The sequence below is a fragment of the Balaenoptera borealis genome (assembly GCF_965194805.1).
Source record: "Balaenoptera borealis genome assembly, chromosome: 1".
Lineage (NCBI taxonomy): Eukaryota > Metazoa > Chordata > Mammalia > Artiodactyla > Balaenopteridae > Balaenoptera > Balaenoptera borealis.
The window spans coordinates 44,284,034-44,306,599 of record NC_138860.1 but is presented as its reverse complement, the minus strand read 5'-3'; the positions used below and the strand labels follow the sequence as shown (position 1 = coordinate 44,306,599).

Genomic DNA, 22,566 nt, shown 5'->3' with positions numbered 1-22,566 from the left:
AGGAAGATGCCATCTAGGATTTTCATAGCTAGAGAGGAGAAGTCAATGCCTGGCTTCAAAGTTTCAAAGGAAAGGCTGATTTTATTGTTAGGGGCTAATGCATCTGGTGACTTTAAGTTGAAGCCAGTGCTCATTTACCATTCTGAAAATCCCAGGGCCCTTAAGAATTATGCTGAATCTACTCTGCCTGTACTCTATAAATGGAAACACAAAGCCTGGGTGATAGCATATCTGTTTAGAACATGATTTACTGAATATTTTAAGCCTATTGTTGAGACCTACTTCTCAAAAAAAAGGATGCCTTTCAAAATATTACTACTGCTCACTGACAATGCACCTGGTCACCCAAGAGCTCTGACAGAGATGTACAATGAAATTAATGTTTTTATGCCTGATGACACAACATCAATTCATTTGACTTTCAAGTCTTATTCTTTAAGAGGTATACATTTTTGTAAGGCTATAGCTGCCATAGATAGTGATTCCTCTGATGGATCTGGGCAAAGGCAATGGAAAACTTTCTGGAAGGGATTCACCATTCTAGATTCCATGAAGAACATTTGTGATTCATGGGAAGAGGTCACAATATCAACATTAAAGGAAGTTTATAAGAAGTTGATTCTAACCTTCATGGATGACTTTGAGGAGTTCAAGATTTCAGTGGAGGAAGTAAATGCGGATGTGGTGGAAATAACAAGAGAACTAGAATTAGAAGTGGAGCCTGAAGATGTGACTGGATTTTGGCCATCCCATGATAAAACTTGAAAGGATGAGGAGTGGCTTCTTATGGATGAGCAAAGAAAGTGGTTTCTTGAGGTCGAATCTACTCCTGGTGAAGATGCTGTGAAGATTGTTGAAGTGACAGTAAAAAGTTTAAAACATTACATAAACTTAGTTGATAAAGCAGTAGCAGGGTTTGAGAGGATTGACTCCAATTTTGTTTTGTTTTAATATTTATTTATTTAATTTTTTGGAGGGGGCTATGTCGGGTCTTAGTTGTGGCACACAGGCTCAGTAGTTGCAGCATGCAGGCTCTGTAGTTGTGGCACGTGGGCTTTCTAGTTGTGGCCTGCGTGCTTAGTAGTTGCAGTGCGTGGGCTTGGTGGCCCCGCAGCATGTGGGATCTTAGTTCCCCAGCCAGGGATCGAGCCAATGTCCCCTGCACTGGAAGGCTGATTCTCAACCACTGGACCACCAGGGAAGTCCCTTGACTCCAAATTTGAAAGAAGTTCTACTGTGGGTAAAATGTTCTCAAACAGCATTGCATGCTACAGAGAAATTCTTCTTGTAAGGAAGAGTCAATTGATGCAGTAAACTTCATCGTTGTCTCATTTTAAGAAATTACTACACACACAAAAAAGAAATTGCCATAGTCACCCCAACCTTCAGAAACCACCATCCTGATCAGTCAGCAGCCATCAACATCGAGGCCAGACCCTCCACCAGCAAAAGATTATGATTTGCTAAAGGCTGAGATGATGGTTAGCCATAAAGTATTTTGAATTAAGGTTTGTACATTGTTCTTTTGGATACAATGCTACTGCACACTTAATAGACTACATTACAATGTAAACATAACTTTTATATGCACTGGAAAACCAAAAAAATTTTGTGACTCTGTTTATTGAGATATTTGCTTTGTTGTGGTGGTCTGGAACCAAACCTGCAATATCTCTGTGGTATACTTGTGATAACCTCTTATTTTCCTGTTGTCCTGTAACTCTAGGCAGGGAAAGAGAATGACAAAACACTCTAGTCTGTGTTTTTGTTTGTTTGTTTGTTTGTTTTTCACCTTTCCCAGAGAAGTCCATCTTGCCCTGACAACGTGACTAACAGGGTTTTGGACAGACCACACAATATGAAGCATTCACTGAAAGTCAACAGTTGCATTGCACAGGCCAGTGTGTGTTGGAAAGTGTATCTGCATTTCCCTTTCATTAGTGTTCAGGAAGTTTCAAATTACAGGGCAGCCAAGGAAAAAAGAAAGAAAGAAAGAAAAAGAAACTATGAGCTTCATATCTCTTGCTTCAGACTTAAAAGACTGTACACTCACCAAGACTGGTTATTCAGCTTAGTTATAAAAAACAAAAAACCCCAAAACTGCTGTTCTATGAGTATTCATTCATGATATCATTCATGATACATCATTCATGATAGTGGTTATGCAAATTAGTTGCAATAATGTCTCCAGGCTAAGCTAGTTGTTTGGGGGAAGATATTTTCCCAGTATTTAATGTGGCTAGGTGGACAGAAATGCCTTAATTTCACAGAAACCTAAAATATCTACTGTTACTATTAACAGTTTAGGGGGAAAAAGGATGAATGGGTGCCCATTTGTAACTGGAACTGAAAATGTCATCACTGTCTGGCAATAATGACCAATGATTTTATTCTGAAGAAAGTGGACCTTACCCAATAATTTTCCCATATGACTCCTTTGTTACTTCTTTTGAACATAACTTTGGAATGAAAATTGTACATATAAATTACATCTATCCTCGTGTATTGGACTTTTAAACTAATTTTTTATTTTGAAATAATTTAAGGTAAGAAATTGCAAAAATATGGGACTTCCCTGGTGGTCCAGTGGTTAAGACTTTGCCTTCCAATGTGGAGGGTGTGGGTTTGACCTCTGGTCAGTGAGCTGAGATCCCACCTGCCTCACAGCCGAAAAACCAAAACACAAAACAGAAGCAATATTGTAACAAGTTTAATAAAGACTTTTTAAAAATGGTCCACATCAAAAAAAAATTGCAAAAAAAACTTCCATATATTCTTTACCCAGATTTCCCCAATATAATATCTTAAATAGCCATAGTACGTTATCAAAACCAGGAAACTGACATTGGTAGAATGATATTAACTAAACTACAAACCTTATTTGGATTTTATTAGTCTTTTGTATGTATTAGATTTTATCCAGCCTGACAACCTCTGCCTTTTGATTGGAGGGTAAAATTCATTCACATTTAATATTATAGTTATCCCCCCTTATCTGCAGTGGTTATGTTCCAAGACTCCTGGTGGATGCCTGAAATCTCAGGTATGCTGCATCCTACATATATTATGTTTTTTCTTATACATACCTATGATAAAGTTTAATTTATAAATTAGGCACAGTAAGAGTTTACCAACAATAACTAATAATAAAATAGAACAATTATAGCAATATATGTAATGAAAGTTATATGAATTTGGTCTCTCTCAAAGTATTTTATGGTACAAATTTAATACCTTTTCCATCTTAGCTAAGCACCTATCTGCACTGTGGCAGTAACTTTTGCAGTTTGAGGTATGACAGCAAAACTAGCACGGATTTCTTTTTTCTTCTTCACAGTTTCACAGATAAAAGATTCCTTCTTACTGTAGGTCTTAGCACCCTCAACATACAATTTTTTTTTCTTTCCTTAAGTTGAAAACATTCACCTTTTAATTTATAGGAAGCACTTTACAGTTTCTCTTTGGCATATCCGAATTGCCAGCATCACTACTCTTGTGCTTTGGGACCATTATTAAGTGAAATAAGGGTTACTTGAATTCAAACACTGAGATACTGCAACAGTCAATTTTATAACCAGGATGGCTACTAAGTGGCTAATGGGTAGAATACTTTGGACAAAGGGATGATTCATATTACGGGTGGGATTGAGCAGGATATTATGAGATTTCATCATGTTGCTCAGAACAGTGCAAAATTTTAATCTTATGAATTGTTTATTTCTGGAATTTTCCACTTAATATTTTTGGACTTCAGTTGACCACAGGTAACTGAAACTTTGGAAAGGGAAACAGCAGATAAGAAGGGACTACTATATTATAGTTATGGTTGGATTTCCATCTGCCATTTTGCTTTCTGTTTTCTATATGTCTCATTTCTTTTTTTGTTCCTCTGTTCCTTGTGTTAAGTTGGTATATTCTAGCAGACCATTTTAGTTCCTTTGTTGATGTTTTAACTATATTTTTGAGTGATTTTCCTAGTGGTTACTCTAGGAATTATTTCTAGGTGCACCTTAATTTATTATAATCTACTTTATGCAAATAATAACTTAATTCCAGTAAAATATAGAAACTTTGCTCTAATATAGTTCCAATCCCTCCCCACTCCTTTGTGCTATTATTATCATATATATTAATTCTATATATGTTGTAAACACAACAATACAGTATTGTAATTTATTGCTTTACATATTCCATTTCTTTTAAAGAAGATTAAGAAGAAAAGAGAAAAATTGTATTTATAAAATGTTTTATATTGATGTATTTATTTACAATTTCTTTCTTCCTATGGATTCAATTACCATCTTGTGTTCTTTCCTTATTCCATTATAGCCCCAATTTCTTCCCCTCTTTTGTACTATTATTTTCATATATATTACATCTTTAAGTCCAACAACACAATTTTATTATTTTATGTAATTGACTTCTAAATCAGTTAAGAGAAGAGAAAAAAAAATATGTATTTATACCATCATTTAAAATTTTCTATATACTTACCTTTATCAGTGCCCTCTATTTCTTTGTGTGGATTTGAGTTACTATCTGGTGTCACTCCCTTTCAACCTGAACTTTTTCCACTATTTCTTGTAATGCATATCTCCTAGCAAAAAAAATTCTCAGTCTGTATTGATGTGGGAATGTCTTTTTTTTTTCTTCTTTCCTTGAAGGATAATTTTATTGGATATAGTATCCTTGGTTGACAGTTTTATTCTTTCAGCACTTTGAATATGTCATCCAATTGCCTTCAAGCTCCATTGATGAGAAGTCATCTATTAATCTTATTTTGGTTACCTTGTACATGATGAACCTTTTTTCTTCTGTAACTTCCAAGATTTTTTTTTTTTTTTGCTTATTTATTTATTTTTGGCTGTGTTGGGTCTTCGTTTCTGTGCGAGGGCTCTCTCTAGTTGCGGCGAGCGGGGGCCACTCCTCATCGCGGTGCGCGGGCCTCTCACTGTCGCGGCCTCTCTTGTTGCGGAGCACAAGCTCCAGACGCGCAGGCTCAGTAGTTGTGGCTCACGGGCCTAGTTGCTCCGCAGCATGCGGGATCTTCCCAGACCAGGGCTCGAACCCGTGTCCCCTACATTGGCAGGCAGATTCTCAACCACTGCGCCACCAGGGAAGCCCCCAAGATTTTATTTTATTTTTGTCTTGGATACTCAACAGATAGAATATGTCTATGTTTGGATTTCTTTGTATTTTTCCCACTTGGAATTGGTTGAGCTTTTCAACATGTTTTTAATCAAACTTGGGAAATTTTCAGCCATTATTTCTTCAAATATTTTTTCTTTCCTTTTTTTCTCTCCCCTCTGAGATTCAACTTGCATATACATTAGTGTAGTTGATGTTGTCCCCAGTCTTTGAGGCTTTTTCTTCATTATTTTAATTTTATTTTTCTGTTCTTCAGATTGAATAATCTCTATTGAGGCATCTTTCAATTCACTGATTCTTCTACAAGCTCACATCTGTTTATCCTCTCTAGTAAATTTTTCAGTTATTTTTAAAATTAATTAATTATTATTTTTTTTGGCTGTGTTGGGTCTTCATTGCTGCATGCGAGCTTTCTCTAGTTGTGGCAAGCAGGGGCTACTCTTCATTGTTGTGCGCAGCCTTCTCTTGTTGTGGAGCACGGGCTCTAGGCACATGGACTTCGGTAGTTGTAGTACACGGGCTCAGTAGTTGTGGCTCACGGGCTGTAGAGCGCAGGCTCAGTAGTTGTGGTGCACGGGCTTAGTTGCTCCGCGGCATGTGGGATCTTCCCCAACCAGGGCTCGAACCTGTGTCTGCTGCATTGGCAGGTGGATTCTTAACCACTGTGCAACCAGGGAAGTCCTCAGTTTATGTTTTAACTCCAGATTTTCCATTTGGTTATTTTTTCTAATGTCTATATTTCTTTATTGCTATTTTCTATTTGATATGTTATTGCATCATACTTTCCTTTAATTCGTGCTTTCCTTTTGTTCTGTGAACGTATAACAGATGCTGTGAAATATTTCTGATGTTCATAATCTGGGGTCCTTCAGAGATAGTTACTTTGACTGCTTTTTTTCCTGTGTGTGGCTCAAGAGGTCACAATTTCCTGTTTTTCTTTTTTTTTGTTTTTAGTGGTGTTGTTGCTGAAAACTGGGTATTTTAGATTATATATTATAGCAACTCATGGATTCTGATCCTTTCTCTGGGAAGGCTACTGTTGCTGTTTATTTGTTTGTTTTAGTGACTTTCCTCAGCTTGTTCTATGGAGTCTTCCCCTACAACGTTCAGACTCTGTGTCAGCTCAGTTATTTTCCATTCTTGTTTTTATTTTTAAACTTAGTAAGGTAGGAAAAGAGATACCCCTGAATGGATTTAAAGAACAAAAGGATGTTGCTCTAGGATTAAGTGCCATGAGTGATGTTTTTAAATATCTATTTGCCTTGTAGTTTCTAACCTAATAGACCTGGGCAGTTAGCTGTTGTACACATGCTTCCTACTTTTGGCTTTAATATATAGAGAGCCTCTATCCAGGTCTTGATGCAGGATATGGTAGTGACAGTAGTAGTGGTGAATAGTTGGGTGGTAAACACAGGGGTTATGAATGGAGTTGCTAGAAATGAGAAGAGGAAATAAAGTTGCTGACACCAAACTTTGGGCGCCAGTAACAAATTTCCTCTAAACGCTTTGAGTACTAGTCTTACACCTTCTGGAATTTCACTTATTCTGTTTTTTTTTTTTTTTTTTTAAATTAGAGAGTGATATTTAACATCCTTTGACATTAAGGATAGTTAGGAATGAAAAAGAGAGACATCAAAAGAGAGTGTCAGTGCTAGTCTGTGAATTTCCTTCATATATAAACCTGACATAATGTAATATCCATCCATCCATCCACCCATCTATCCAACAAATATTTATCCTGAACCTACTATATTTTTAGGCATAGTGCTAGGCAGTAGGCATGGATAACTCTATGAACAAGATAAATGTGGTCACCGACTTTATGCATCTTTAATTCTCTCAGGAAAGGCAGACATTGTATAAGTGGAATGAAAGGCTTGAAAGAGAAGTACAAGGTATAAATGGAACCAGTAACAGGCAGACCAAACATACTCTGAAGGTCATGGAAGGCTTCTCTGTCGAGGTGACATTTAAGCTGTGTCCTGGAGAATGGGTGAGCTATATCTAGATGAACAGTTGCCTACAAGGCTGTACATGATCTGTCCATGCCTATTATTTCCAAACTCATCATAAGCTATTTTCACTCTTGCTCACCATTCACTAGCCACTTGTCTTCTCTCAGTTCCTCAAATTGCCCGCCTGGAACACTATATTCTAAATTCACTCCGCCTCACCGTCTATAGTTAGCTCCTTTCCAGAGATCAGTTCTCAGGTTATTCTCTAGTTCCACTTTTTTGCTTGTTCCCATCATTTTGTACAGCACTGTTTCTAATTGTTTAATATTTCATTTAGCTTCTTTCAAGTTAAACTGGTACTTCAGAATGAACAAACATTTCTTTTAAAACATCAGCATTAAAATTAAAATTTAACATGAATATGTTTTTAAAATTCTTAACAAATAGCTAAAGCGAAAAATGTTCCTTTTTTATTGTGAATTTGTGTAATACTGATCCAGTTAAGAAAACAAACAGTGGCATGTGGTTTTTAAATTATAAATAGTACAAAAACAATTTTAATTTTCTGTAATTTCAATATATTTCTCATGAAATACTTGGCAAATGAAAAAAAAAAAAATCCTGGAGTTTCCCAATAATTACTCACAGAATAAATTTGAACAAAGAAATATGGAAATTAAGAAGTACTATCAGAATATGTTTATCCTTTCTTAAATTATGTGAGTATACCCATGCATATAAACAATTAGGGAGCTCAATCTAACTGGTTCCCTTGGGTAGAGTTTTACTTCCTAAGGTTCACACCCATTATCATCTAAATCTTGGGAATACATCCAAGAGAAGGCTTAACAATAAGGATTGTTTATTTTGTAGGTTTTAAAGAAGCTAGAGTGCCAGAGAAGACTTTTGAAGTGTGAAGAGATTTCCTGTAATTGAAACCAACATGTCATTTATAGATCCTTATCAGCACATTATAGTAAGTCATTTACTGTTTATATATTCTTCTGGGAGGGGGCAGACATACTTTTGTGCATGAGTATTGGTGCTGTTGCTAGTAAAGTATAAAACTCTATGAAAAGCCTTGCATTTTTTATGAAAATCATATGAACTTAGTGTGGTTCAAATAAGGTAGAATCTGTAATAAAAGTAACTCATCTCCTCTTTTTATCACTGTAAGTTTACAGAAAAGAGGGACTTGGAGGGAAATAATACCAAAACATATGTAACAGTATTGAACATTCATGGAACAGTAAAAAGTGTAGTTATCACTCAGCAATTATCAGCCTGCACACTTCACATGAATTGAAAGAGAGAAGATAAAATAATTATTGAGTTAAGGGCTATATTTTGGTATGCATTTTCAGAGTAATTAATTTTGTAAACTCTCCCTTAGTTAGATGTATTTAAGGAAACTCTTTTATAGGTGGGCAATTTTTAATAAAAAGTTGAATAATTCAAATTTTGGTATGTAATTTTCCAAACTCCGTTGGAAGTGTACACTCTCTCTTCTGATCAAAAAAGCAGAGGAGAAAAATTTCTTTGCTGAATTTAACACTTGAGATCCAGTTAGATTTATATGGACTAGAAATAGTTTTTATGGATATTAAGGAATAATACAAAGCCTCATTTTTATTCAGAATGAAACACTCTTCTCTTACCCTACAGCCCTTTCGAGCTGCCATCCTCTTTCTTTCCCTGCTTGGATAGCAAGGATTAATGTACTATAATTTTTTGTAGTTCTTTCTTCCTTTCACAACTTGAATCATTGAAAACTGGACTCAGGTTTTCTACTTTATGAAAAGGTCTCATCAAGGGCCTCTTTGGTGCTGAATCAAATAGATTCTTCAGGTCCCCTCCCCCACCCCCATCTCTGCTGGTCATTCTGCTCTTCTTAAAACTCCTTAAAAGTTTTGTTTTTTTTTTTTTTGCAAGCTTCTCTTAACGTTTGACTCCTTTTTTAAACCGAGGCATAGCATATATAAAGTGCATAAATTTTAATTGTTCAGCTTGATGGATTTTTACATATGTATTCCACCCATGAAACCATCATACAGATAAAAATACACATTATAAGTACCCTGGAAGAGTTGTTCAGGTCCCTTCCAGTCAATAAACTCCACAAAACTAACCAATATTTGTCTTCTATTACCAAAGATCAGGTTTCCTGTTCTTGACCCTCATGTAGATGTCTGCATTCAACATTTTGTCTGCGAGATTCATTCATGTTATTGTGAGTAGCAGAATTCCACACTTCTACGTTGCCATGTAGTATCTCATTATCTGAATACGGTATACCACAAACTATTTATCTAGTCTACTGATAACCCTCATGTCCTCACCAAATGGCAAGGGTGCCTTTGCTAAATATCAGGCAACCATATATGTGTGGCTTGGTTTCTTTTCTGTTCTATTGGTCTATTAGTCTTTGTTTGCCCCAGTACCAATCTATCTTAATGTCTATAGCTTTGAAATGTGTCTTTATGTATGGTAGTGTAAATCCTCCAACGTTTTCTTCTTCAAGATTGTCTTGGCTTTTCTTAGGCCTCTGCATTTCCATATAGGTTTTTAAATCAATTTGTCAACATACACACACACACACACAAATGCTGGGATTTTTATTAATACTGAAATTATTCTGTAGATGGGTTAGGGGAGATGACATGATAGTAATATTGAATCTTCCAATCCATTTACAATCATGAAACTAATGTTAAACTAATGTTTCACTAGAAACTAAAAAACCAGCGTTGTATTTATATGGAAATACAAGTGTTTTTTATAGACCCAGTGAACTTACAGAATTTCTTTATTAATTCTAATAGTTTGAAGTTTTTTTAGATTTTCAACTTACACATTCCTGTTATCAGTGAATAATTCCAGTTTTCCTTCCACCGTTATGGTGCTCTGTAGATGAATTTAAACAATGAAGGTAGGTGCAGATTAGTTTTTTCTTACCCTACCACCTCAAGAGAGATGGATAATTTCTATAACTCAGAGAATTCAATCAAAGTGTTCATTCTTAAACCTTAACATGAAATCTGGCACTTGAAACTGAGAAGGAAGATAAGGTTAAGGTGTATAGCCCTGAGCTTGAGACAAAGACCAATAATAATTCTAAATCTTAACATTTATACTTTCAATTCAGTTTATCTCCAAATCTATTTTAATATTTTTTTCTGAGCACTTATCACCATTTATTGAATGCCCATTGTGTACTACTCCCTGTCAGTAGGCACTGGGAAATCAAAATAATCCTTGAATTGAGCTTATGTCTAGCAGCAAAATAATTTATAATAACCGTAAGGGCTCTGATAGGAGACAATGAAGATTACTCTGGGAATATACAACATGAATAACTAATAACAGGGATCCTTCTGGAATTCCTAAAGGAAGTGACATGGAAGCACAGACCTGAAGGTTTAGTAGAAGTTAGGTGAAGAGAGAGAAAATGACTTTTCTGGATTGGGAAAAGCATATGTGAAGTAGTCTGGAGGTGAGAAAGTACATGATGTAAGGAAATGAAAGAATTTCGGTATGGCTGGAGCATAATACATTTCAAAGAAATTATTATTTCAAATGACCTTCACTTTTCTGCCTAATATGACCAGGCCTTATTACTAACTGCTATGCAGGCCTCACATGTCTCATGTCAGATGACTGTGTTAACCGACTATTTAGTTTCTTTTTTTAACATGGCAGAGCATATTTAAAACCAAATTGCATCTGGACGTTTTAAGACTCATTTCTGTCACCTTTTCTTGCAAATTTTGTTAACTATAGACAAATATTTAGGCCATAATAATTACCTATGTGGCATCTTAATATGATGAAGCATGCTAAAACCATATATCTGTATCACATTTTTCCTGACCTTCTCCAGCATCAGAATTGGACAATCAATTAGCGTTCCGGTGTATAGCCCTTTTCAGTGAGAGGGTCCTATGAGCTTTATACTTTCATTCATGCTTGTTTTTGCTGTGTGTGTGGAAAAAAACTGTGCATGTGTGTGTGTAAATTGTTTTAGTGACAAAATTTCCTGCTCTAGTTTTCACAGAAGGATACTTTTCAAAATATATAACCGAGAATACTTTTATTAAAAAGGAAAGATGGGGAAAACTGAGCCAACTTACTAGTAATGAAGGGTGCCAGACAGGCCGACGCAGTTTTGTCTGCCTCAAGGCGGTGAAGACTGGACTCATCCTCACCACACCTGTAATGCAGGGACATGTTGGAGAATCCTGTGGGCTGATGCAGCAAGTTCTCTGGTTTCCAATGGTGCCAGCTTTTAAGAATGTAGGAGAAAATGGAGTAATACGTATATGGCACAATGCAGTTCCCATAGGTCTAGAGTTGTTCTGAGGTACTTTCCATTCTGAAGGGTATTTGTGTCTCCAGAATCTACTGAAGTTCTTTTGGACCAGGAAGATATCAATATTGCAAAGATAGATCAAATATAAAATACTTATAAAAAATTTCCATCTTTTTACTCTGAAAAGATGAGTCACTTCCCTGGAGTGAAAAAAAATCTAGAGCTCTTCCCACCACCAATTAGCAATGGAGGGCCACTGCCCCACATCCACGGAAAACTGAGGTTGTGTCCACACTGAGGTCAACCACCTGGGTATGCGAGCATGACTGCCTGCTAAAATACAGGGACATTTGAAAAAGGTCATTGTAGGATGACTGGAAATGTTACCAAAAAAGTAGAAAGCTATTATTCTAGATTATTATGGAAACATGGGGGGGAAAAAAAAAAACACTGGAGTAGGTAATCAAAGAACTAGTGTTTTAGTGGTAGTTCCAGACTTTAGTTACGTGCTCTTGAGCACTTAAACTGACTTTTAGCTGCTTCATATGGAGTATGAGTAGTACCTGCTGTGTCTGTTCCACGGGGCTTTTATAAATAATAAATCATTATGTACACAAGCATTCTTTAGAAACTTAATAAGGTAGGATATTTCTAGGGGGCATCAGAAGGTGAGATAGTGCTGCTGGGAAATCAGAAATATAAAGGTGACAAAACTATTACAAAATCACAGCACTGTGCACAAAGGAATAACGAGTTTTATGGCAAATAGCATATTTTTTGTGAGCACTAACAAATTCTAGACAAGTGAGGAAGAGGGCAGTTAGGAATAAGCTTCTAACCTCTTCCTGATACCAGCCATTCCCTGCCACAAGCCTCTAACCTGAGGCAGAAGTACACACATTTAAAGTAAGGTCCATATTTCTGCTTCTTCACCACAGAGCACAGATTAGAGATCCCTAGAAGGTCACCAAGTTTACTTCTCAGTTCTTGAATTTCGATTTGGTTCTCTTTTAAAACTTCTGAGCCATTTTTTATAGTTTCCAGTTTCATGTAGTCATACTTAAGTTTGACTTCCATTTCCTTAGACATGGTAAGTGTAGTGTGGCTGTTTCATGGAGGGGGCTGTTTCTGTGCCTGTTAATTAACTGTGCTGGTTTGTAGTCTTGGTGTCATACCTCCTTGTGTTCCTAATTATCTTTGATTTTGCTTAACATTATTATAATGAAAAATTATCTATAGAAATAATTCTTCAGAATTTTATTGGTTTCTGTCAGGCTGCTCGGGAAGCTAGCAGTCTGGGACAAATATAATCCTAGTTTCAAGTCAATTGTTTTCTGGGTCCCCTGGATGACACTAAAAGAGGCTGCCAGTATGTGGAGGGGCTGTTCATACTTATTCCTATGGTGCAATCTGTAGAGTTTTAGGCTTGAAACAAGGGAGTGGCTTACTAGGGTCCTTATCCTTAGAAGGGTCCTAATCCCTCAGCCTCCTCCTCTCTGGATCAACAAATGCCCCTGTGGCAAAACCTGTGTTTCTTTGCTCCCCTTGATCTCTGTCCTGGGAGTTAAGGCCTTCCCATCTTGTTACTTCTTTGTTACTATATTAATCAGGGTTCTCTGATTGATTAGAAACAGAACCAGTAGGAGGTAGATAGATAGATAGTTAGATAGATAGATAGATAGATAGATAATGTCTTAATTCATCTGGGCTGCCGTAACAATACCACAGACTGGGTAGCTTATGAACAGCAGAAATTTATTGGTCATACTTATGGAGTCTGGGAAGTCCAAGACTGAGACACTGGAATGGTTGCTTTTGATGAGGGCTTTAGCCACGGTGTCCACAAGGTGGAAGGGGCAAGGAATCTCTCCGGATTCTTTTATAAAGGCACTTATCCATTCATGGGGGTTCCTTGCCCCTCCCAAATATCCCATCTCCTAATACCATCATCTTTGGGGGCTTAGGATTTCCACATGTATTTTGGGAGGACACAAACATTCAGACCATAACAGATAGATTGATCTAGACACGAGATTTATTGTGAAGAATTGTCTTATGAGGTTATGGAGACTGGGAAGTCCCACAGTCTGCCATCTGCAAACTGGAGACCCAGGGCAGACAAGGGTGTAATTCAGTTCAAGTCAGGAGATAAAATGAGATGTCTCAGCTCAAGCAGTGAGACAGGAAAAAAGGGGGCAAATTCCTCCTTTTATTCTTTTCAGGCCCTCAACAGATTGGAGGCCAACCCACACTGGGGATGGTACTTTCCTTTCCTGAGTCCACTGATTCAAGTGCTGATCTCATCTGGAAGCACCCTCATAGACACACACAGAAATAATGTTTAAACTGAGCACCTTGTGGCCAGTCAAGCTGACAAATAAAATTAACCATCACAGTTACTTTTAGGAAAATGTTTACTTATTTTGTAAAACCTTATCCAGTTTTTATTTATTTTCTGTGGGAAGTGGTAACCCAGATTATTTAGTCTGCCATTATCACAAGTGGAATTCAACTAATTCTTTTGCTCTAAATCAATAATGCCTCTAGATAATTCCAAGAAAATAGATAATCATCTCATCTTAAAAGATTTCCACAGATGGTAAAATTATCCCCCAAACTTGAAGTTCAATATTGCCTTATGTGAAATTCTAATATTGGAATCTGGATTTGTATCAGGAGACCCTTGAAAAATCCCATGTAGTTGGTAATATTATAATTGCCATTTTACAGATGAAGAAACCAAGGCTGAAAGGGGTTCCCGGACCCAATTCCAACATGTGCGTGGAGCCTTCTTTACACCAACAAGCAATTCTTGGAGACTGGCAGAGTGACGAAGAATTCAACTCAATTCTATAATTATAAAATATATAATTATAAAATTATATTATAAAAAAATATATTGATATATATTTGATCATCTGAATAACCAAATATATATTTTTCCTATAAATCACAGTATTGCAAGGGTAGAAAACCGAGATAGAGAATATAAAGCACTGTATTGTAAATACCCTTCTGACTCATGTCTGTGTCTTTTAATCACTTTTCACTTAATGAAAAGAACAAGTAAGACAAAGAGGTTTTTAAGAAGTCCCTTAAAATAAGGATATATTCTCCAAAATAGTAAGTATATCCATATTTCCAAGTTTGTTAGATCTACTAATTTAAAACTCACATCTGAAAATCATCAATGCAAAGACATCTTAGATTTTAATGAACATGACATATCACCTAGGTCAGTAATTCTAAACCAAGTAAGTATCTCTGCCACCCAAAGGACTTTAAGGATGTATGGGGAGAATTTTTCAAGTGCACATGCTACTTCATGTGTTCTAGTGAGCCCCTCCAGGAGGGCGAAGGTATACCTATACTTCACAGGCCTTAACTCAGCCATAATTACTCCTAGGAGGGTGTAGATTTTTTCAGGATTATTGTGACCTGAAAACTGGGTTCACCTCTTGGTGGGTGTCGAACCAAAAGACACAACCAAGCAAAAGATCAAAAGAAGAAAGGATTTATTACTTGCAGTAAGTAAGGAGAACACAGGGGATCTTTCCCAAAGAGCTGTCTCCCAAACAACAAAGTCAGGGAAGTTTTAAGCTAAGGGTGCATGCATCTTCATGAAGGGGCTTAAGCAGAGGAGAATTCAGTATAGAATTGCAGAAGAGGTCAACAGAGTCCAAGCTTTAGTTGATTGAAGTCACGAAGGTCAGAAAAGGTCAACATCATCTTCCCCTAGGTTCTAGTTGATCTGGTGGTTGAGTGCTTCAGGCTTATCTTTACCATTGAAACAGAACTGGGAGTACTTAATAACTGATATATTATCTTTGCTTTTGGTATTTCTCTTGCCTGATGACAATCCTTTGTCTCTTCATTCTTTTTTTCTCTTAAGATCATTAATTACTGAGACCTGTTCAAGGACAAGCATTGTGGCCAGGCTTAGATCTCAAAATGGCTTAGGCCAAAAATGGCTTCTCTTATGTCATGAAAGCCATACCTAGTTCTCTTTCTCCAGGGACCCCCTACCCTATCTGCTTACAGTGTTGAGGGAAGAAAAAAACTAATGTTAAAAAAATTTTTTTTTGTGGTAGTATAGCTGCTTAATTACCATTGGACTAGAATCTATATCAATTAAAATTTAGGTGTTAAAAATTTGGGTGATTATTTATTTTGGGTATCTTGAAGATACTAGAGTCACATTCATGGTGAATATGTCATTAAATGAGTATTTTAGACCCAAGTTATCACCATCAATTTTTTTTTTTTTTTTTTTTTTGGTACTGATTTCACTGCTAGAGCAGCCCCAGTAATCCTGATTAAAATAGGACCTAAAATCTTCTAATTTCCGTGAAAATGAACTCTCTGTTTACTTGAATATTTAAAGATACATATATTATAATACAATGTTATTACTATATTTGACAGATGTACTTATTGTGCAAATGGAAAATTTCTTGTTCACAAGGGAGAAGAAACTTAAGTCATATTTCTGATTATAATTTTCTTTAATGATATTTGCTAAAGTTAAATTCTGTTGCCAAATTAGGTGGGTGTTTTGGACATATAGCCAATTTTGGACATTTGTACATATAGCCAATCCATGACTGACAGTTCTTAAAGCAAGTTTAGATAGCACTGTTGATTTTCAGTAGAAAAACTGATTGCTCTTTAAAAAATGTGGGAGAATAGTAGCATGATGTTTGTGCCTCTTAAATGTATTAGAATGAAACCACACCAGGAAGTGACACTGAAAATAAGTATCTTATCTAAAAAAGTATCTTCACTCTTGGATGACATCAAAGCAGCCGTTCTTTTTAAAATTGCTGATATCTGTTTGAAGCTGCCTGTTGGTGATTATGGTGATCTCTGTATTCAGTAATGAGATTCTGTAGTCCTTATCGTACTAACAGTCTTTAGTTTTAATTTGAGTTAAATTAGGCAATGGCAGTTGAATAGAAAAATAATATTTGTATGCAGAATCTACCTTCTCTTCCATCAGATTTGTTTTATGATTGTTCTTTGGTTCTTCTTTGTAACAGTAGAACTTTCAACAGAATAGGACAAACATCAAATTGATTTTGCATAAATTGACTGGTTCTTTTTTCCAGTGACCAATCATTTTAGTTACAGACGTCAATATAATTCTCCAGAATGAATTTAATGCAGTAGCAGTTTTCATGATGACTTGAAATTGTAACTGTGAAAAAAAAAAGGGTCATGATTTTCACCATGAAAAAGATTATGGATAAAGAAAGACACTCAGAGTAAGGTAATTCAAGACCTGAAGGCAAGGCTTAATCTTGTTGACTAAATCAGGGTATTAAGCTTATATTTGACATCTCAATTTAAATATGGCATCTCTTTTTGTCAACTACCAAGTAGCATTGTGCTGAGCCATTAGGTTCCCCCCTAGGGAACACTGGTTTTGTATTCAGTAACATTATTTCCTCTGGCACCATCCCTGAGACATAACCAAAAGTCACTTATCCAAGTCGGAAGCTAGCCCAGTCCATACTAGTTTGAAATTATATGTGATATTGGCTCCAGGAAACATGGCTCTTTACAGCACTTAGAAAGAGAGGGGCATGATTTTGATAATCCTGTTTTGAAGAAGTTTACACGTCACCTGAAGATTTTTAATGTTTCCAAAATTAACTTATAAAAACCAAGGGAAAAAAAAAAACAAACCAAGGAAGTGGTCAATTTGCTCCTTATTTCCTGTGAACAGTACGCAAGTTCACATTCATTGTAGTTAGGCAGACAGAATTGAGGCTGATGGAAATAAAAGCAGATTAAAAATGGAGAGTTGAATGCTAGAAAAAATAACCCAATTACTAGAGAGACTTTATTTATTCATTCATTTATTAATTCATCATTTATTTACTTATTTGTTTAAAAATCTTTATTGGAGTATAATTGCTTTACAATGGTATGTTAGTTTCTGCTTTATAACAAAGTGAATCAGCCATACATATACATATATCCCCATATCTCCTCCCTCTTGCATCTCCCTCCCACCCTCCCTATCTCACGCCTCTAGGTGGTCAGAGAGCACCTAGCTGATCTCCCTGTGCTATGCAGCTGCTTCCCACTAGCTATTATTTCACACTTGGTAGTGTATATATGTCCGTGCCAGTCTCTCACTTCATCCCAGCTTACTGTTCCCACTCACCGTGTCCTCAAGTCCATTCTCTACGTCTGCGTCTTTATTCCTGTCCTGCCCAAAGGTTCTTCAGAACCTTTTTTTTTTTTTAGATTCCATATATATGTGTTAGCATATGGTATTTGATTTTCTCTTTCTGACTTACTTCACTCTGTATGACAGACTCTATGTCCATCCACCTCACTACAAATAACTCAATTTCGTTTCATTTTATGGCTGAGTAATATTCCATTGTATATATGTGCCACATCTTCTTTATCCATTCATCTGTTGATGGACACTTAGGTTGCTTCCATGTCCTGGCTATTGTAAATAGAGCTGCAGTGAACATTGTGGTACATGACTCTGAATTTTGGTTTTCTCAGGGTATATGCCCAGTAGTGGGATTGCTGGATCATATGGTAGTTCTATTTTTAGTTTTTTCAGGACCCTCCATACTGTTCTCCATAGTGGCTGTATCAATTTACATCCCCACCAACAGTGCAGGAGAGTTCCCTTTTCTCCACACCCTCTCCAGCATTTATTGTTTGTAGATTTTCTGATGATGGCCATTCTGACTGGTGTGAGGTGATACCTCATTGTAGTTTTCATTTGCATTTCTCTAACGATTAGTGATGTTGACCATCCTTTCATGTCTTTGTTGGCAATCTGTATATCTTCTTTGGAGAAATGTCTATTTAGATCTTCTACCCATTTTTGGATTGGGTTGTTTGTTTTTTTAATATTGAGCTGCATGAGCTGCTTGTATATTTTGGAGATTAACCCTTTGTCACTTACTTCATTTGCAAATATTTTCTCCCCTTCTGAGGGTTGTCTTTTCATCTTGTTTATGGTTTACTTTGCTGTGCAAAAGCTTTTAAGTTTCATTAGGTCCCATTTGTTTATTTTTGTTTTTATTTCCATTTCTCTAGGAGGTGGTTCAAAAGGGATCTTGCTGTGATTTATGTCATGGAGTGTTCTTCCTATGTTTTCCTCTAAGAGTTTAATAGTGTCTGGCCTTACATTTAGGTCTTTAATCCATTTTGAGTTTATTTTTGTGTATGGTGTTAGGGAGTGTTCTAATTTCATTCTTTTACATGTAGCTGTCCAGTTTTCCCAGCACCACTTATTGAAGAGGCTGTCTTTTCTCCATTGTATATTCTTTCTTCTTTTGCCAGAGATAAGGTGACCATATGTGCGTGGGTTTATCTCTGGGCCTTCTATCCTGTTCCATTGATCTATATTTCTGTTTTTGTGCCAGTACCATACTATCCCGATTACTGTAGCTTTGTAGTATAGTCTGAAATCTGGGAGCCTGATTCCTCCAGCTCAGTTTTTCTTTCTCAAGATTGCTTTGGCTATTTGGGGTCTTTTGTGTTTCCATACACATTGTGAAATTTTTTGTTCTAGTTCTGTGAAAAATGCCACTGGTAGTTTGATAGGGATTGCATTGAATCTGTAGATTGCTTTGGGTAGTATAGTCATTTTCACAATGTTGATTCTTCCAATCCAAGAACATGGTATATCTCTCCATCTGTTTGTATCATCTTTAATTTCTTTCATCAGTGTCTTATAGTTTTCTGCATACAGGTCTTTTGTCTCTTTAGGTCGGTTTATTCCTAGGTATTTTGTTCTTTTTGTTGCAGTGGTAAATGGGAATGTCCCCTTAATTTGTCTTTCAGATTTTTCATGATTAGTGTCATTAGTGTATAGGAATGCTAGAGATTTCTGTGCATTAATTTTGTATCCTGCTACTTTACCAAATTCATGGATTCGCTCTAGTAGTTTCCTGGTAGCATCTTTATGGTTCTCTGTGTATAGTATCATGTCATCTGCAAACAGTGACAGCTTTATTTTGTCTTTTCCGATTTGGATTCCTTTTTATATTTTTCTCTTCTCTGATTCCTGTGGCTAAAACTTCCAAAATTATGTTGAACAATAGTGGTGAGATTGGACAACTTTGGTTTGTTCCTGATCTTAGAGGAAATGGTTTCAGTTTTTCACCATTGAGAACAATGTTGGCTGTGGGTTTGTCATCTACGGCCTTTATTATGTTGAGGTAAGTTCCCTCTATGTCTACTTTCTAGAGAGTTTTTATCATAAATGGGTGTTTAATTCTGTCGAAAGCTTTTTCTGCATCTCTTGAGATGATCATGTGGTTTTTCTCCTTCAATTTGTTAATATGGTTTATCACATTGGTTGATTTGCGTATATTGAAGAATCCTTGCATTCCTGGGATAAACCCCACTTGGTCATGGTGTATGATCCTTTTAATGTGCTGTTGGATTCTGTTTGCTAATATTTTGCTGAGGATTTTTGCATCTATGTTCATCAGTGATATTGGTCTGTAGTTTTCTTTCTTTGTGACATCTTTGTCTGGTTTTGATATCAGGGTGATGGTGGCCTAGTAGAATGAGTTTGGGAGTGTTCCTCCCTCTGCTATATTTTGGAAGAGTTTGAGAAGGATAGGTGTTAGCTCTTCTCTAAATGTTTGATAAAAGTTACCTGTGAAGCCATCTGGTCCTGGGCTTTTGTTTGTTGCAAGATTTTTAATCACAGTTTCAATTTTAGTGCTTGTGATTGGTCTGTTTATATTTTCTATTTCTTCCTGCTTCAGTCTTGGAAGGTTGTGCTTTTATAAGAATTTGTCCATTTCTTCTAGTTGCTTGTAGTAATCTCTCATGATCCTTTGTTTCTGCAGTGTCAGTTGTTACTTCTCCATTTTTATTTCTAATTCTATTGATTTGAGTCTTCTCCCTTTTTTTCTTGGTGAGTCTACATAATGGTTTATCAATTTTGTTTATCTTCTCAAAGAACCACCTTTTGGTTTTATTGATCTTTGCTATTGTTTCCTTCATTTCTTTTTCATTTGTTTCTGATCTGATTTTTATGATTTCTTTCCTTCTGCTAATTTTGGGGTTTTTTTTGTTCTTCTTTCTCTAATTGCTTTAGGTGTAAGGTTAGGTTCTTTATTTGAGATGTTTGTTGTTTCTTGAGGTAGGAGTTTATTTCTGTAAACTCCCATCTTAGAACTGCTTTTGCTGGATCCCATAGGTTTTGGGTCGTGTGTTTTCATTGTCATTTGTTTCCAGGTATTTTTTGATTTCTTCTTTGATTTCTTCAATGATCTCTTGGTTATTTAGTAGTGTATTGTTTAGCCTCCATGTGTTTGTATTTTTTACAGATCTTTTCCTGTAATTGATATCTAGTCTCATAGCATTGAGGTCGGAAAAGATACTTGATACGTTTTCAATTTTCTTAAATTTACCAAGGCTTGATTTGTGACCCAAGATATGATCTATCCTGGAGAATGTTCCATGAGCACTTAAGAAGAAAGTGTAATCTGCTGTCTTTGGATGGAATGTCCTATAAATATCAATTAAGTCCATCTTGTTTAATGTATCATGTAAAGCTCGTGTTTCCTTATTTGTTTTCATTTTGGATGATCTGTCCATTGGTGAAAGTGGGGTGTTAAAGTCCCCTACTATGATTGTGTTACTGTCGATTTCCCCTTTTATGGCTGTTAGCATTTGCCTTACATATTGAGGTGCTCCTATTTTGGGTGCATAAATATTTACAACTGTTATATCTTCTCCTTGGATTGATCCCTTGATCATTATGTAGTGTCCTTCTTTGTCTCTTGTTATAGTCTTTATTTTAAAGTGTATTTTGTCAGATATGAGAATTGCTACTCCAGCTTTCTTTTGATTTCCGTTTGCATGGAATATCTTTTTCCATCCCGTCACTTTCAGTCTGTATGTTTCCCTAGGTCTGAAGTGGGTCTCTTGTAGACAGCATATATATGGGTCTTGTTTTTGTATCCATTCAGCCAGTCTATGTCTTTTGGTTGGAGCATTTAATCGATTTACATTTATGGTTATTATCGATATGTACGTTCCTATTACCATTTTCTTAATTGTTTTGTGTTTTTTATTGTAGCTCTTTTCCTTCTCTTGTGTTTCTTGCCTAGAGAAGTTCCTTTAGCATTTGTTGTAAAGCTGGTTTGGTGGTGCTGAATTCTCTTAGCTTTTGCTTGTCTGTAAATGTTTTAATTTCTCCGTCGAATCTGAATGAGATCCTTGCTGGGTAGAGTAATCTTGGTTGTAGGTTTTTCCCTTTCATCATTTTAAATATATTGTGCCACTCACTTCTGGCTTGCAGAGTTTCTGCTGAAAGATCAGCTGTTAACCCTTGGGGATTCCCTTGTATGTAATTTGTTGTTTTTCCTGCTTTTAAAATTTTTTCTTTGTAGTTAATTTTTGATAGTTTGATTAATATGTGTCTTGGTGTGTTTCTCCTTGGATTCATCCTGTATGGGACTCTTTGTGCTTCCTGGGCTTGATTATCTCTTTTCCCATATTATGGAAGTTTTCAACTATAATCTCTTCAAATATCTTCTCAGTTCCTTTCTTTTTCTCTTCTTCTTCTGGGACCCCTATAATTCGAATGTTGGTGCATTTAATGTTGTCCCAGAGGTCTCTGAGCTGCCCTCAATTCTTCTCATTCTTTTTTCTTTATTCTGCTCTGCAGGAGTTATTTCCACTATTTTATTCCAGGTCACTTATCCGTTCTTCTGCCTCAGTTATTCTGCTATTGATTCCTTCTAGAGAATTTAAAATTTCATTTATTGTGTTATTCATCGTTGTTTGTTTGCTCTTTAGTTCTTCTAGGTCCTTGTTAAATGTTTCTTGTATTTTCTCCATTCTATTTCCAAGATTTTCGATCATCTTTACTATCATTATTCTGAATTCTTTTTCAGGTAGACTGCCTATTTCCTCTTCGTTTGTCTGGTCTGATGGGTTTTTACCTTGCTCCTTCATCTGCTCTGTGTTTCTCTGTCTTCTCATTTTGCTTAACTTACTGTTTTTGGGGTCTGATTTTCACAGGCTGCAGGTTCGTAGTTCCCATGTTTTTGGTGTCTGCCCCCAGTGACTAAGGTTGGTTCAGTGGGTTGTGTAGGCTTCCTGGTGGGGGGGACTGGTGCCTGTGTTCTGGTGGGTGAGGCTGGATCT

The 22,566-nt window shown here is 36.3% G+C and overlaps 1 protein-coding gene across 3 annotated transcripts in view; it reads left to right on the top strand.

The window, feature by feature from the left end:
- Positions 1-22,566, top strand: part of PLA2G4A (phospholipase A2 group IVA) — a 158,343-nt gene that overhangs the window by 18,036 nt on the left and 117,741 nt on the right. For 2 of the 3 annotated variants that reach the window (XM_082401670.1, XM_082401667.1), the window contains exon 2: positions 7,977-8,079. In XM_082401670.1, the coding sequence (XP_082257796.1) occupies positions 8,047-8,079 (33 nt within the window). In that variant the 5' untranslated portion in view covers positions 7,977-8,046. Of the gene's footprint in view, positions 1-6,991; positions 7,142-7,976; positions 8,080-22,566 lie in introns of all 3 variants that reach the window. The other variant, XM_082401668.1, reaches the window with a different exon arrangement.